General features: G+C 42.8%; 1 protein-coding gene across 1 annotated transcript in view; it reads right to left on the reverse strand.

Moving 5' to 3' along the window:
- The window catches only part of myo1g (myosin IG), a 65,511-nt gene that overhangs the window by 33,540 nt on the left and 15,409 nt on the right, over positions 1 to 16,562 (reverse strand). The window contains exons 13-17 of the mRNA XM_036971333.1: positions 8,261 to 8,335; positions 7,599 to 7,731; positions 3,612 to 3,778; positions 3,084 to 3,291; positions 266 to 489 (exon numbers count right to left, since the gene is read on the reverse strand). Coding sequence (XP_036827228.1) covers positions 266 to 489; positions 3,084 to 3,291; positions 3,612 to 3,778; positions 7,599 to 7,731; positions 8,261 to 8,335 — 807 coding nt within the window. The remainder of the gene's footprint in view (positions 1 to 265; positions 490 to 3,083; positions 3,292 to 3,611; positions 3,779 to 7,598; positions 7,732 to 8,260; positions 8,336 to 16,562) is intronic.

The raw sequence follows: 16,562 nt of genomic DNA on the forward strand, positions 1-16,562 counted from the left end.
AAATAATCGGTTCAAGGACATACATCTGGTGTATTAGAAGCAATTATTGGTACCATGATTGTCTTCTAAACATATTTTTATTTACACGAAGATTGGCAGTTTTCCATTCACTATAATGGAGGATGCTGTTTCTACTAACAATGCCTGCAGTACGGCGGTCGGCCTTGAACTTCGTAGCTTCAATGAGAGGGGGCAGTCGTTTTCCCCTGATATAAATGCATGCACATTCTATTTCTCGTTGTGGTAACTATGGGGGCTGACTGACCTGCGATGGAGCTGTTGAGTGATGCTGTCGAACTGTGCGAGGGCTGCCGGCGGCGTGGGCCACTCCACACTCTTCCCATAGTCAGCCATGTTGCGTACGTTGGTGAAACGTCGTTCTACCTCCCAGAAGTGGGCCTTGACCTTGTAGCGCTTGTAGCAGCCCATGATGGCATAGATGGCACGCATTCGCTGGCACCTCATCCTCGCCAGTGCCCCGCGCCATACCTGTGGGAGGGAGAGAGAGAGCGAAAGAGAGAGTGAGGGATGGAGAGAAAGTGAGAGAGTAAGAGTGAGAGAGAGAGATGGAGCACAGCAAAATCCAGTGTTAAATCAATACTGTCAGTGTTGTTCCAGTGTCTATACGGGTCCACACTTTTCAGTGGGCACTCAAATGAAGTAGCAAGTTAGGAAAATACTAATAAAAGATGAAACAAATGAGGAAGAGGAAGAAAGACAGGTAGACTAGTTGTCAAATCAAATTCTGCAAAGCAAATTTGCCAGTGTTGATTTAGTTGTTAAATTCACTCTGTAAGACTGAAATTGACACCCAGTGGTGTAAATGAAACCCCAGTGTTGGTGTTAATAACCAGAGTTATTGTTTTACACTTTGGAGAGTAAAACAGTCCCATATAAACCACACCCATCCTTATCATATTTCCCAGAATGCTCTATTGTAAAATATATTCTTTAGGATTGTTTTTAATATCTCTGTATTTGCATGTACATTGATTGATTAATCTTATGCTACACAACTATAAATAACATACATTTTTCTAAACTAATCCAATCAGTTGGTTAGATTTATTGCACCCATTACTGAAATGGTTGTTCCAGTTTAATTGGTTTAAGGAGTCTTCTTATCAACTTTCCTAACCTTGGCATTCATTCTGAATGCAGGTTGCAGGTGAATAAAAATCCCAACTGTTGGATATCATAACTCTGTCTGAAATCCAATATGAATTACACATCACTTTACAAGCCAGCATAATGTGACAAGGTGTTTCCTAACAGCACAGTGTGAAGATTAAACTTGGCCATCAAAGGAAAGCCTAATGATATAAGTATTGTATTGTCATAGAGTTCTATTTTAATGATAACATTTGCCTAGGTACTCACTTAATGAAAGCCACAGGTCTTTAAAATGAAAGAATTCAATAACCATATCTCTGTCAATAACAAATACAGTCATGGGTGGTAACTCTACAATTCACTCGAAAAGAAAAGGCACCCTGGGAAATGTGCAAATCAGGCTTTAGACCATACAGCGTTAAAACAACACCCCAAAATGATTTACTGTAACACGACAGGTGTTAATTTATTACACTGAGAAAGTGTAACAGCGTTAGCAGTTAGTGAGTCCAGTTTACTCTAAATCACGTGTTATGTTTTACACTGTAAGTGTTGCGTATCACTCTACAGTAGAGCTATACAAACATCACAATCAAGTTCATTTGAACACTTTAAAAGTTAAATGGGGAACACTGCAAGAGTTAAATCTTATTTTAACACCAGTTCAGCAGGGCTCACATGTTCACTGAAAATAGTGTACATTTAACTCTCTGAGTTAAATGTACACCATTGATTTTTCTGTGTGGGACAAATCAATGTCTGTCCAGAGACTGTCTGGGTTAGACTCCTGCTGAGTTCCAGACAAAGTTCTGTTCCAGTTAGAGAGGCTTAGCTGCAGATAGATTCATCCGGGTTACGTCCCAAATTGCAACATATTCCCTATATAGTGCATTACTTTTGACCAGAGCCTATACGGTGTAGTACACTATATAGCAATAGGGTATTATTTGGGACGCAATCCCTGAATTGGGTCAGAGAGAAAAGCAGGGCATTTAATTCACAATCACAGAGCAAGAAGAAGAGAATAATTAATGAAATGTAATGTAACGATGGCTCTGATCGCATTCATTATCCCAATTATTGTATCAGAGTGATCTCCATTTGACTCAGCAGATGAATCACACTGAGTTGAATATAACACATCCCAAATGGCACCCAATTCCCTATTTTGTGCTAAGGGCGCTGGTTAAAAAAAGTAGAGCACTACAAAGGTAGAGGATGCCATTTGGGACTCAAGCTGTGACTGGGAGCCAGATCATCATCAAGCTGGAGACAAATTAAAAGCTTTTCTTTTAAAGGGGCAATCTGCAGTTGCAACATCCATTTTTGGACTTATAAATTAATGATATTGTACCCATTGATTCTTTAAGAATATAACTTATAAATACCGAATTAGCTTAGTTCAACTGCCATACCCCATCAGAACTTAAAATATAAGTTTGTTTTACATGTAAGTAAAAATATTGTTGATGGTCAGTCCTTGCATCCATAGGTCTTTCTATGAATTTGAGAGTGGTTACATTTCTCCAGCCCCATCCCTCAGCTTTTTACTGAAGCAGAGGCTTTGTTATTGTTTCAACTGCGGATTGCCCCTTTAAATGCAGAGGTCTTAATGAGATGTGGATGCTGCTGTGTGATTCACATTCTGACACGCAAGCTGTCGATGGGGTTTTAATTAGGACTAGCTGCCAATGCCATGGGTCCTTGGACAATTAAATGCATCTCTGTCTGTTTTCATACATACATGGATAATTTGGTCTATGAAAGTAACAGGAAATATAAATTCAGGATAAATGCCATAGAATTATGTGTGGAGTATCTGAACGCGGCGGTTTGTTCATTAAAACCAAACAGGAGAAAATTTACATTTGGCAAGACAGATATATACCATTTTCTTCCCATTGATTGAACACAACCCAGTTTGTGAACTTTTACTATCAGTACAGCCTCTGGCCACTAGGGGTCCCTACCTTCTGTAGGAACAGCACCAGGATGGGGATGAGCGCAGCTCTCTCCTGCTCCAGCGTGAAAAGGGACCGAGGTGTTCGCACAAACAGCTTGGTGTGTCCATACGCCACGTCGTCCTGGAAACCGTGCTGCGTAACGATAGCCTCCACTGCCTCTCTGTCTGTCTCCATCAGGTGATTGGGCCAGGTGTACTCACACGTCATCTTATACCTACAGTACACACAGGAGGGAAGACGAAGAGTTCAAGATACAGGCAGTTGTGCTAAACATGACAATGAGTGACAAGGAGTTGGTATGATAGAACAAACAGAGTGGCACTGAGGCTAGGATTGGACATTGGACAGATTTAAATTCCTCTGTTATACACATGGTTGAACACAGTCATATAGAGCTTGTTATTCACATGAATACTGTGGCAGAATGTTATTAAAATCATGGACAATGACTCTAATTGCTGAGAAATGACTCATTCTTAATGTAAAGCTTTCACCCCAATGACGTTAGACCTCAGGGTGTGCATGACCTCTGACCTCTGTAGGAAGCGTGCGTAGGGCTGGCGGTAGGCGAACCCTGCCCTCCGCACCCTGACGTTCTCCAGCAGGCCCAGGTACGCCACCTGGTGTTGGCATCGGGCGTCGTCAAACAGCACGGGAGACTTCATCTCATTGGGCTTGATGCAGCGCACATAGTATGGCTCCTACAATACAATACACAAACTCATTAACAGCATAGTTATATACTGTGTAGTACAGTCTCACATAGTACCTCTCCTGTAATACACAGAATAATACACAGTCAATAAGTATGCCTCCTAGAATACAACACACAGAATCCTCTAATATAATACTGAAATACTACAATACACAACACAGTCGTATACTGTGCAGTAACACATAGTACGGCTCTTACAATACAGCGAACACAGTCACAGTCCAACAGGATACACTGTCATAGATGCAGTAAAGAGGTCAATGGAACGCAGACCGCAGGGGATAGAAGAAGGACGCCGGATTGGCGCACATTCAACAAATCTGATCTAACAAAGTGGATATTGCTCGAATCCATCATGATTGATGTACTGTAACAGACCCACAATGTGGTTACTGAAGTCCGATTTCGATATTTTGGGCTGTTTTCGCTGCATAACATTTAGAAGTTGTCCCTTTTCATGTTATGAAGGAGTGACTGCTAAATGATAACTCCCCTTTGTATAAGCTGGTAGCATAGCTAGCATACAGAAATCAGTGGTGGTAGTCAAAGTTGTTTTAAACTGTAACGCAGTTGCTTGGTGACGATGACATGAACATGTATTGTGGTTGACATCCATACAATCATTATACTTAGATTCTTACCTCAACATAGTGTGAAATACACATATAAACAATAGCTTAAATACTCAGTAGGCAAATTTTGCTTGAGGGCAACGAGGAGATTCAGGATCTTCTACGCATTTCCATTGTTTTGGTCGAGTTCCATTGACCTCTTTACCGCATCTATGTACTGTATAGGAGATACTGTAACCACATAGTACCGCGCTCACAATACAGAGAGTAGTGGAACAGTCAAATACTGTGTATTACTATAGTATCACATAGTACAGCTCCTGTAATAGACAGAATAACCTATACTGGTCATAATAGTGGTAAGAGTCCAAAAGCAATATAGTGACAAACATTAGAAATACTTATTTTGCCCAAATTGGTTCTGTAGACAACTTGGCATGGACCAGACTGTACAGAACTCAGTGGAACATAGCCATCCCAAAGAGGACTGAATCTGCCTTGTACAATCATGCAGAAATACATCCAAGCCTATTGGAATATCAATGCATTGTTAAAGTCTAGCTCGGCCAAACTCACAGTGTCTGTCCTACAGAAAGAGACTATTAAACTCCTAAAACGGCATAATACTAAAGTTTTTAAAGTGCACAGATAGTGGTAGCATGACAATTAGTAACCTATTCCCTATGAAGTGCACTACTTTTGACCAGAGCCATGTGAGGCTCTGGTCAAAGTAGTGCACTATGTAGGAAATAGGGTGCCATTTGGGACACAGAGAGTGTGTCCTTGTGCTACCTCTGTGTGCCAGACAGGAGCTTGCTGGGACACATTAAGGGACACATCTTCTTGTCAAGGGAATGGGTATGTTGTGTGTTCCAAATGGCACTCTATTTCCATTGAAGAACACAACTTTTGACCAGGGCTCATAGTTCGCTATATAGGGAATAGGGTGCCATTTGGGATGCAAACATGCTTTGTTCTCTATGTTCTTAGTGTTCTGTGGTCTGTCTCTCATTCACTGCCCCCTGCAGGATGAATACAGTTGAACAGAGCACACACACACACACACACACACACACACACACACACACACACACTCACACACACTCACACACACTCACACCAGCACAACAATTTTAGCTCAGACTTGAGAAAGGAGGCAGTTAGACTGGGAGGGGTACAACGAGGAGAGGAGAGGCGGTAGGTCAGATTGGGTACAGGTGTCCCCCTGGGACTAACAATCAGGGCATCCAGTCCTTCAACATGACCTAAAAACTGTCCCCAATGTGTCCATCCCATCCACCCCTCGTCCCCGTCCCCCCACCATACACACTGGCCTAGCCCATCCTCATAGAGAAGCACTGAAGCACAAGTCGGTCATCTCAAAATAACAGCAGGAAACGTCACTTCTCAGTCAGGGTTACAGGGAGACATATCACCTCATGTAGAAACAGATTCCTCATGTGATGTAAGACATGCTTAATCACTCATATGTCCAAAACGTTGCATATACTGTAGATATGGCACAGGTCTGTGTGAGATACAGGATATTACATCACATATACTGTAGATATGGCACAGGTCTGTGTGGGATACAGGATATTACATCACAGATACTGTAGATATGGCACAGGTCTGTGTGAGATACAGGATATTACATCACATATACTGTAGATATGGCACAGGTCTGTGTGAGATACAGGATATTACATCACATATACTGTAGATATGGCACAGGTCTGTGTGGGATACAGGATATTACATCACATATACTGTAGATATGGCACAGGTCTGTGTGAGATACAGGATATTACATCACATATACTGTAGATATGGCACAGGTCTGTGTGGGATCCAGGATATTACATCACATATACTGTAGAACTGTAGATATGGCACAGGTCTGTGTGGGATACAGGATATTACATCACATATACTGTAGATATGGCACAGGTCTGTGTGGGATACAGGATATTACATCACATATACTGTAGATATGGCACAGGTCTGTGTGAGATACAGGATATTACATCACATATACTGTAGATATGGCACAGGTCTGTGTGGGATCCAGGATATTACATCACATATACAGTACTGTAGATATGGCACAGGTCTGTGTGAGATACAGGATATTACATCACATATACTGTAGATATGGCACAGGTCTGTGTGGGATACAGGATATTACATCACATATACTGTAGATATGGCACAGGTCTGTGTGGGATACAGGATATTACATGACATATACTGTAGATATGGCACAGGTCTGTGTGGGATACAGGATATTACATCACAGATACTGTAGATACGGCACAGGTCTGTGTGGGATACAGGATATTAAATCACAGATACTGTAGATACGGCACAGGTCTGTGTGAGATACAGGATATTACATGACATATACTGTAGATATGGCACAGGTCTGTGTGGGATACAGGATATTACATCACAGATACTGTAGATACGGCACAGGTCTGTGTGGGATACAGGATATTAAATCACAGATACTGTAGATACGGCACAGGTCTGTGTGGAATACAGGATATTACATCACATATACTGTAGATATGGCACAGGTCTGTGTGGAATACAGGACCAGTCTTGTCTGTGCAGCAGACTGCCATCTCATTAATGTAGTGGTGGTATGTCTTGTGTCCAGGCATTTTCTCACAGGACAGATAGATAGACTAGACCCCCTAGGAAGAGGCTTGTAGGACCACAGGCAGCCGGGTGGAAACCGTACCAGGCTGTGTTTTGGGATATTTTTGTGTGTGTGTGTGTGCCTCAGTAATAATCCCTGCAGTTTGTCAGTATCTGACTGACCTTTCAAAAACAGACATTGTTATCTCTCTGACAACGTTATCCATATTTCTAGGAGCTGGTTGATTCGTCCAGCTGTTACAAACACAGGTGTGGCTAGTGCACAATGTCCAGAGGACGATGATGACAGAGAGGTTAAGCTCATGTTAGATAAAAAGCATAGAGAGTGACGGACGAGTGGCCTTGATTTGACAGCCGTTGCCAAGCAACACGGATGCATATTATTTTGCCAAAAAGTTGGGAGAGAAGTAGGAGTGGGACTAACATCAAACCTACCAAGCACACCAGAGTCACCATGAACAGAATGAAGGTGTGAACTTTTATCGCTATGAGAAGTTGCCCATGTGTCTGTTTTGGTCACATAAGCAACCAGTATACAATACAACCAGTCTGCAATCAACCACCACTGACCTTGCAGCCCAGTTTATCCACAAGGGCCACAATGGAGTTCTTGAAGAGGGTGGCTGCAGTCAGGGGTCGTTTAGTGACCTCTGTGATGCTCAGCTGACCATCTGGCCACATCTCCTTCAGCACAGGGTTGGAACTACAGAATGAGAGAGAGAAGCGAGAGAGAGATGGAGAGAGAGATGGAAGGAGGTTCTAAAAGTGAACACAGGCTCAAATGTAAGAGTTTAAAGAGAGTTTGAACAGCTGAAGGAGATATGAAGTAGGATTAAGTAGTCTAGGAGAGAAGAGGAGAGCAGAGGGTACTGTAAGGACAGGATGAAGTAGTCTAGGATAGAAGAGGAGAGCAGAGGGTACTGTAAGGACAGGATTAAGTAGTCTAGGATAGAAGAGGAGAGCAGAGGGTACTGTAAGGACAGGATGAAGTAGTCTAGGATAGAAGAGGAGAGCAGAGGGTACTGTAAGGACAGGATGAAGTAGTCTAGGATAGAAGAGGAGAGCAGAGGGTACTGTAAGGACAGGATTAAGTAGTCTAGGAGAGAAGAGGAGAGCAGAGGGTACTGTAAGGATAGGATTAAGTAGTCTAGGATAGAAGAGGAGAGCAGAGGGTACTGTAAGGACAGGATTAAGTAGTCTAGGAGAGAAGAGGAGAGCAGAGGGTGAGACACCTGTTATACATGAGCCGCTTGAAATCTTGGAAGAGTGGGTCCTTGTTCTTGTCCAAAAAGCCCTCGACGGAATATCTGAAATAGAGAGAAAGACAGACAGAGGTTATAGAAACTAACACAGCCTAAAATGTACAAGAGACCCCCCCGCAAGAACATGAATTGAAGTGACAAGTCGAGAAAAGCCTGAAAGGTGCTATAAAAATGACAGTACATGAGTTCTGACACTGAAACCATAAGTGAAGTAACACAGACAGTACATTAGAGTCAGTCCTAAACTCTTTCCTAATGGGAGACTATGATGGATCCCTAATGGCACCCTATTACCTTAGTACTATACTACTTTTGACCAGGGCACGTAGGGTTCTAGTCAAAAGTGGTGCACTACATGGGGAATAGGGTGCCATTGAGAATGTATGCTATATTACTAGCGCAATCCCTTCTACACAAATAGAACAGTACTCTCTCAAGTGAGTCAAGGAGTCCTCAGGCAGAAGCTTATAATAATAGTTACGGAGCTTAGTGGATTGAGTAAACTCCCCGAGAGCTTACATTTAAGAAACAGGAGGGGATAAAAACTGAGTTGAACCACATCAACAACGTGTTTTATGATATTATGCACCACTTTGCGGTACTAGTTACTATTAAAAAATACACAATATGTCTGCATGGGGCAACCTGATTACATTAAATAGAAAATAGAACAATTAATTAACTTTATTAATTGTTTAGAACTAAATGAGGTAAATTGAGTTGAAACTTCGCCGAAGTGATATCTCGTGGCATGCTGCTTCACTGGATTAGAGACCCAGATGTGAAAGGCTAAACCCTTAAATACACACACACACACACACACACACACACACACACACACACACACACACACACACACACACACACACACACAAACTCATGCATACACAATAACTCTCTGTCTCTCTCAAACACACGCACGCACACACAAGTGTGCAGGTACATACTCATGCATACACAAGAACTCGCTCTCTCTCTCAAACACACACACGCACGCACACACAAGCGTGCAGGTACATACTCATGCATACACAAGAACTTGCTCTCTCACTCTCTTTTTCAGACACACCCCTGCCACACACAGATATGGCACTGTGAAAGAATGTTCTGTCTCTCCATGACTGTCACATCTGGACAGAGAGGCAGATGAAGAGCTTGTGTTAGTATGACAGATGTGCTCCTGAGGCTGATGGAGGCTCTGTGTGTGTGTGTGTGTGTGTGTGTGTGTGTGTGTGTGTGTGTGTGTGTGTGTGTGTGTGTGTGTGTGTGTGTGTGTTGTTGTTGTGTCAACACCACCTGACCGGATTCCAGGAACCTCTCTAGAGAGAAGAACACACCATGTGTTCCAAATTAAACCCTATTCCCTATATAGTGCACTACTTTTGACCAGGCGCTGGTCAAAAGTAAAGCCCTACGTAGGGAATAGGATGCCATTTGGAAGGCAGACACATACAGGGCCAGGGCAGATGCTACAAGGACAGGACAGACAGGGTGACACAGGGAGGAAAAGCAGCTATCGAGAAGATGAAGGATGATTCAGGGTATATATGAGCATTTCCCAAACTCTCTGTTTTTCCCTAACACTACAGAGCTGATTCTGATGATCAAAGCTTGATAATTAGTTGATATGAGTTAACTGTGTAGTGTTAGGGCAAAAACCAAAACGTGCACCCCTTGAGGTCCCGAGGACTGAGTTTGGTTAACCCTGGTATATACTGTATTGTACAGGTAACTGCCAAAATGAAGGAAACACCAACATAAAGTGTTGTAATAGGGCATTGGGCAACAACAATAATATACTTTGTATCCCTCATTTTCTCAAGTGTTTCCAAAAATATAAACGCAACATGCAACAATTTCAAAGATTTTACTGAGTTAACACACACATTTCTTCACACAGGGTCGTGGGGTTAGACAGGGATGCAGCTTAAGCCCCACCCTCTTCAACATATATATCAACGAATTGGCGCGGGCACTAGAAAAGTCTGCAGCACCCGACCTCACCCTGCTAGAATCCGAAGTCAAATGTCTGCTGTTTGCTGATGATCTGGTGCTTCTGTCACCAACCAAGGAGGGCCTACAGGAGCACCTAGATCTTATGCACAGATTCTGTCAGACCTGGGCCCTGACAGTAAATCTCAGTAAGACCAAAATAATGGTGTTCCAAAAAAGGTCCAGTCACCAGGACCACAAATACAAATTCCATCTAGACACTGTTGCCCTAGAGCACACAAAAAACTATACATACCTTGGCCTAAACATCAGCGCCACAGGTAACTTCCACAAAGCTGTGAACGATCTGAGAAACAAGGCAAGAAGGGCATTCTATGCCATCAAAAAGAACATAAATTTCAACATACCAATTAGGATTTGGCTAAAAATACTTGAATCAGTCATAGAGCCCATTGCCCTTTATGGTTGTGAGGTCTGGGGTCCGCTCACCAACCAAGACTTCACAAAATGGGACAAACACCAAATTGAGACTCTGCACGCAGAATTCTGCAAAAATATCCTCTGTGTACAACGTAGAACACCAAATAATGCATGCAGAGCAGAATTAGGCCGATACCCACTAATTATCAAAATCCAGAAAAGAGCCGTTAAATTCTATAACCACCTAAAAGGAAGCGATTCCCAAACCTTCCATAACAAAGCCATCACCTACAGAGAGATGAACCTGGAGAAGAGTCCCCTAAGCAAGCTGGTCCTGGGGCTCTGTTCACAAACACAAACACACCCTACAGAGCCCCAGGACAACAGCACAATTAGACCCAACCAAATCATGAGAAAACAAAAAGATAATTACTTGACACATTGGAAAGAATTAACAAAAAAACAGAGCAAACTAGAATGCTATTTGGCCCTAAACAGAGAGTACACAGCGGCAGAATACCTGACCACTGTGACTGACCCAAAATTAAGGAAAGCTTTGACTATGTACAGACTCAGTGAGCATAGCCTTGCTATTGAGAAAGGCCGCCGTAGGCAGACATGGCTCTCAAGAGAAGACAGGCTATGTGCTCACTGCCCACAAAATGAGGTGGAAACTGAGCTGCACTTCCTAACCTCCTGCCCAATGTATGACCATATTAGAGAGACATATTTCCCTCAGATTACACAGATCCACAAAGAATTCGAAAACAAATCCAATTTTCCATATCTACTGGGTGAAATTCCACAGTGTGCCATCACAGCAGCAAGATTTGTGACCTGTTGCCACGGAAAAGGGCAACCAGTGAAGAACAAACACCATTGTAAATACAACCCATAATTACAGTGCCTTGCGAAAGTATTCGGCCCCCTTGAACTTTGCGACCTTTTGCCACATTTCAGGCTTCAAACATAAAGATATAAAACTGTATTTTTTTGTGAAGAATCAACAACAAGTGGGACACAATCATGAAGTGGAACGACATTTATTGGATATTTCAAACTTTTTTAACAAATCAAAAACTGAAAAATTGGGCGTGCAAAATTATTCAGCCCCTTTACTTTCAGTGCAGCAAACTCTCTCCAGAAGTTCAGTGAGGATCTCTGAATGATCCAATGTTGACCTAAATGACTAATGATGATAAATACAATCCACCTGTGAGTACTCAAGTCTCCGTATAAATGCACCTGCACTGCGATAGTCTCACAGGTCCGTTAAAAGCGCAGAGAGCATCATGAAGAACAAGGAACACACCAGGCAGGTCCGAGATACTGTTGTGAAGAAGTTTAAAGCCGGATTTGGATACAAAAAGATTTCTCAAGCTTTAAACATCCCAAGGAGCACTGTGCAAGCGATAATATTGAAATGGAAGGAGTATCAGACCACTGCAAATCTACCAAGACCTGGCCGTCCCTCTAAACTTTCAGCTCATACAAGAAGAAGACTGATCAGAGATGCAGCCAAGAGGCCCATGATCACTCTGGATGAACTGCAGAGATCTACAGCTGAGGTGGGAGACTCTGTCCATAGGACAACAATCAGTCGTATATTGCACAAATCTGGCCTTTATGGAAGAGTGGCAAGAAGAAAGCCATTTCTTAAAGATATCCATAAAAAGTGTCGTTTAAAGTTTGCCACAAGCCACCTGGGAGACACACCAAACATGTGGAAGAAGGTGCTCTGGTCAGATGAAACCAAAATGTAACTTTTTGGCAACAATGCAAAACGTTATGTTTGGCGTAAAAGCAACACAGCTCATCACCCTGAACACACCCTCCCCACTGTCAAACATGGTGGTGGCAGCATCATGGTTTGGGCCTGCTTTTCTTCAGCAGGGACAGGGAAGATGGTTAAAATTGATGGGAAGATGGATGGAGCCAAAGACAGGACCATTCTGGAAGAAAACCTGATGAAGTCTGCAAAAGACCTGAGACTTGGACGGAGATTTGTCTTCCAACAAGACAATGATCCAAAACATAAAGCAAAATCTACAATGGAATGGTTCAAAAATAAACATATCCAGGTGTTAGAATGGCCAAGTCAAAGTCCAGACCTGAATCCAATCGAGAATCTGTGGAAAGAACTGAAAACTGCTGTTCACAAATGCTCTCCATCCAACCTCACTGAGCTCAAGCTGTTTTGCAAGGAGGAATGGGAAAAAATGTCAGTCTCTCGATGTGCAAAACTGATAGAGACATACCCCAAGCGACTTACAGCTGTAATCGCAGCAAAAGGTGGCGCTACAAAGTATTAACTTAAGGGGGCTGAATAATTTTGCACGCCAAATTTTTCAGTTTTTGATTTGTTAAAAAAGTTTGAAATATCCAATAAATGTCGTTCCACTTCATGATTGTGTCCCACTTGTTGTTGATTCTTCACAAAAAAATACAGTTTTATATCTTTATGTTTGAAGCCTGAAATGTGGCAAAAGGTCGCAAAGTTCAAGGGGGCCGAATACTTTCGCAAGGCACTGTATGCTTATTTATTTTATCTTGTGTCCTTTAACCATTTGTACATTGTTAAAACACTGTATATATATAATATGACTTTTGTAATGTCTTTATTGTTTTGAAACTTCTGTATGTGTAATGTTTACTGTTAATTTTGATTGTTTTTCACTTTATATATTCACTTTATATATTATCTACCTCACTTGCTTTGGCAATGTTAACACATGTTTCCCATGCCAATAAAGCCCTTGAATTGAATTGAATACTGTTCATAGGTGGAAATCAGTCAATTTAAACACATTCATTAGGGCCTAATCTATGGATTTCACATGACTGGGCCTGGGAGGGCATGGGCCCACCCACTTGGGAGCCAGGTCCACCTACTGGGGAGCCAGGCCCAGGCAATCAGAATTAGTTTTTCCTCACAAAAGGGCTTTATTACAGACAGGTTGGATGTACTGCCAAATTCTCTAAAACGACATTGGAGGCGGCTTATGGTCGAGAAATTAACATTAAATTCTCTGGCAACAGCTCTGTTGGAAATTCCTGCAGTCAGCATGCCAATTGCACGCTCCCTCAAAACTTGAGACATGATCTGTGGCATTGTGTTGTGTGACAGAAATGCACATTTTAAAGTGGCCTTTTATTTATTGAGAGAAATAAGCTTTTTGTGCATATGGAACATTTCTGTGATCTTTTATTTCAGCTCATGAAAAATGTACATGTTGCGTTTATATTTTTGTTCAGTGTAGGTTTGAAGGTGGAGGGTAGCATATGGAAGAACATTGTGTGCAGTAAACAGTATGGAAATATATGGTTATACAAAGCAAAGGTATATAGTGGTGAGAGACTGAGAGTGAAGTGCTAAAGGCCATGGTTAAAATATAAAGGCTAAGCTATAGCATGAAGTTCAATAGTATCTAGAGTTAGGATGGGTTTGAGGAGTCGGCAACACTACAGGGCAATGAGATGGAAAGGTATGGCTGTAGGATACAGATGATAGCGGTAAGACAGAGAGAATAAGACAGAGAGGAAGAGAAAGAGAGACGGAGTGAGAAAAGTCAGGAGGGAGGGGGGAGCAAAGTAGGTCAGTGCTGGAGGGGCGTGGGATGGGAGGGGTGGCGTTGTGACATGGGGGGGTGGCAGGGACGAGGCAGGGTATATTTAGCAGGAGCAGGGGATGGGATAGGTTGGGGGGGGGGGGTCTGTTGCAGTCACAGGGGAGAGGTGTAGGGACCTTACGGGGGATGACAGCTAGGCTGAGGCAGGCTCTCCCCTGGGTCCTGGCTGTGACAGAGTGACAGACAGACGAGGACAACACAGTGACAAGGAGAGCCTTCCATCTTGGCCGCCCAGGAGCCCTGTTGTACTGGAACAACGTCTAATCCTTTTAACTATATATTGCACTACCTTGGACCAGAGCCCTGCTCAAAAATAATGCCCTATATAGGGAATAAGGTGTAATTTCAGATGCAGGCGAAGACTAGTACACTAGCATGTTGTGCACTAAAAGGCATGACTGTGATGTGTGAGCCAGCTGGGGATTCAGGGATGAATGAATGTAAACCAAACATGGCCTAATTGCTCAGTGTTGAAGTCATGTTATACATCATGTTAACCTGGATTCCCTGACTGTCATTTCTCGTCACATGTACTTGGCACTCCACTCGACTTCTCCCTTATTATTAATACTGCTCGAGACTTTCTAAGGGGAAATAGTCTGGTTCTCTCTCTGTCTCTCTCTCTCTCTCTCTCTCTCCCATCCTTCCTCTCTCTATGCCTCCCTCCCTCTCTATCCTTTCCTCTTTCCCTCCCTGGCTCCTTTGATGCCCTACTATTTCTAAAATTGAGGGCAATGTAGACCCTTCAAACCCACTGTAAGCCAATGGAAGACCTTTTTACTGGATAAACCCCCAGTGTTAGCCAATGGAAGAACTTGGTACTGGATAAACCCTCAGTGTTAGCCAATGGAAGACCCTAGTAGTGGATAAACCCCCAGTTTTAATCAAGTACAAGGGTCGCTCTCTCTCTCTCTCTCTCTCTCTCTCTCTCTCTCTCTCTCTCTCTCTCTCTCTCTCTCTCTCTCTCTCTCTCTCTCTCTCTCTCTCTCTCCCATCCTTCCTCTCTCTATGCCTCCCTCCCTCTCCATCCTTTCCTCTTTCCCTCCCTGGCTCCTTTGATGCCCTACTATTTCTAAAATTGAGGGCAATGTAGACCCTTCAAACCCACTGTAAGCCAATGGAAGACCTTGGTACTGGATAAACCCTCAGTGTTAGCCAATGGAAGACCTTGGTACTGGATAAACCCTCAGTGTTAGCCAATGGAAGACCCTAGTAGTGGATAAACCCCCATTTTTAACCTTTGCTTTGTATACCTTTGCTTTGTATAACCATATATTTCCATACTGTTTACTGCACACAATGTACTTCCACCCCATATGCTACCCTCCACCTTCAAACCTACACTGAACAAAAATATAAACGCAACATGTACATTTTTCATGAGCTGAAATAAAAGATCACAGAAATGTTCCATATGCACAAAAAGCTTATTTCTCTCAATAAATAAAAGGTCACTTTAAAATGTGCAGTTCTGTCACACAACACAATGCCACAGATCATGTCTCAAGTTTTGAGGGAGCGTGCAATTGGCATGCTGACTGCAGGAATTTCCAACAGAGCTGTTGCCAGAGAATTTATTGTTCATTTTTCGACCATAAGCCGCCTCCAATGTCGTTTTAGAGAATTTGGCAGTGCATCCAACCTGTCTGTAATAAAGCCCCTTTGTGAGGAAAAACTCATTCTGATTGCCTGGGCCTGGCTCCCCAGTAGGTGGACCTGGCTCCCAAGTGGGTGGGCCCATGCCCTCCCAGGCCCAGTCATGTGAAATCCATTGAAAAAACCCCAGTGTTAGCCAATGAAATACGCTGGTACTAGATAAACCCAAAGTGTTAACCTATGAAAGACCCTGGTACTGGATAACAGTTTGGTCTACTCCCTCACTGCTCTCTCCTACCTCCCTTCCTCATCCCTCCCTCATCCCTCTCTCTCTCTCTCTCTCTCTCCCTCCCTTGTCCCTCCCTTCCTCTCTCCCTCACTCAACAAGATGATGTCCTTCTATTTCAAATGTTTTCCTGTAGGTCCCACAATACTAGTGCCAACAGTGCTAGCCAAGTCGCTAATGGCTTGGCGCTGGTATTGGCTTGACTCCATTTATCTACACTGCCATTGATTTTTCATCCAATCAACATTAATCTTATAGGTCCTATAACCTATGACCTTCCCTGTGTTACATCATCATGACATTTCACCTGTTGAACCACCATAGTTTCCTGTCATGGTTGTGGTTTAAGTGCAGGCTGAGTCAGCCGTAACCCAACTGTTGTGTTCGT

The sequence above is a fragment of the Oncorhynchus mykiss genome, chromosome 32 (genome assembly GCF_013265735.2).
Source record: "Oncorhynchus mykiss isolate Arlee chromosome 32, USDA_OmykA_1.1, whole genome shotgun sequence".
NCBI classification, from domain to species: Eukaryota; Metazoa; Chordata; class Actinopteri; order Salmoniformes; family Salmonidae; genus Oncorhynchus; species Oncorhynchus mykiss.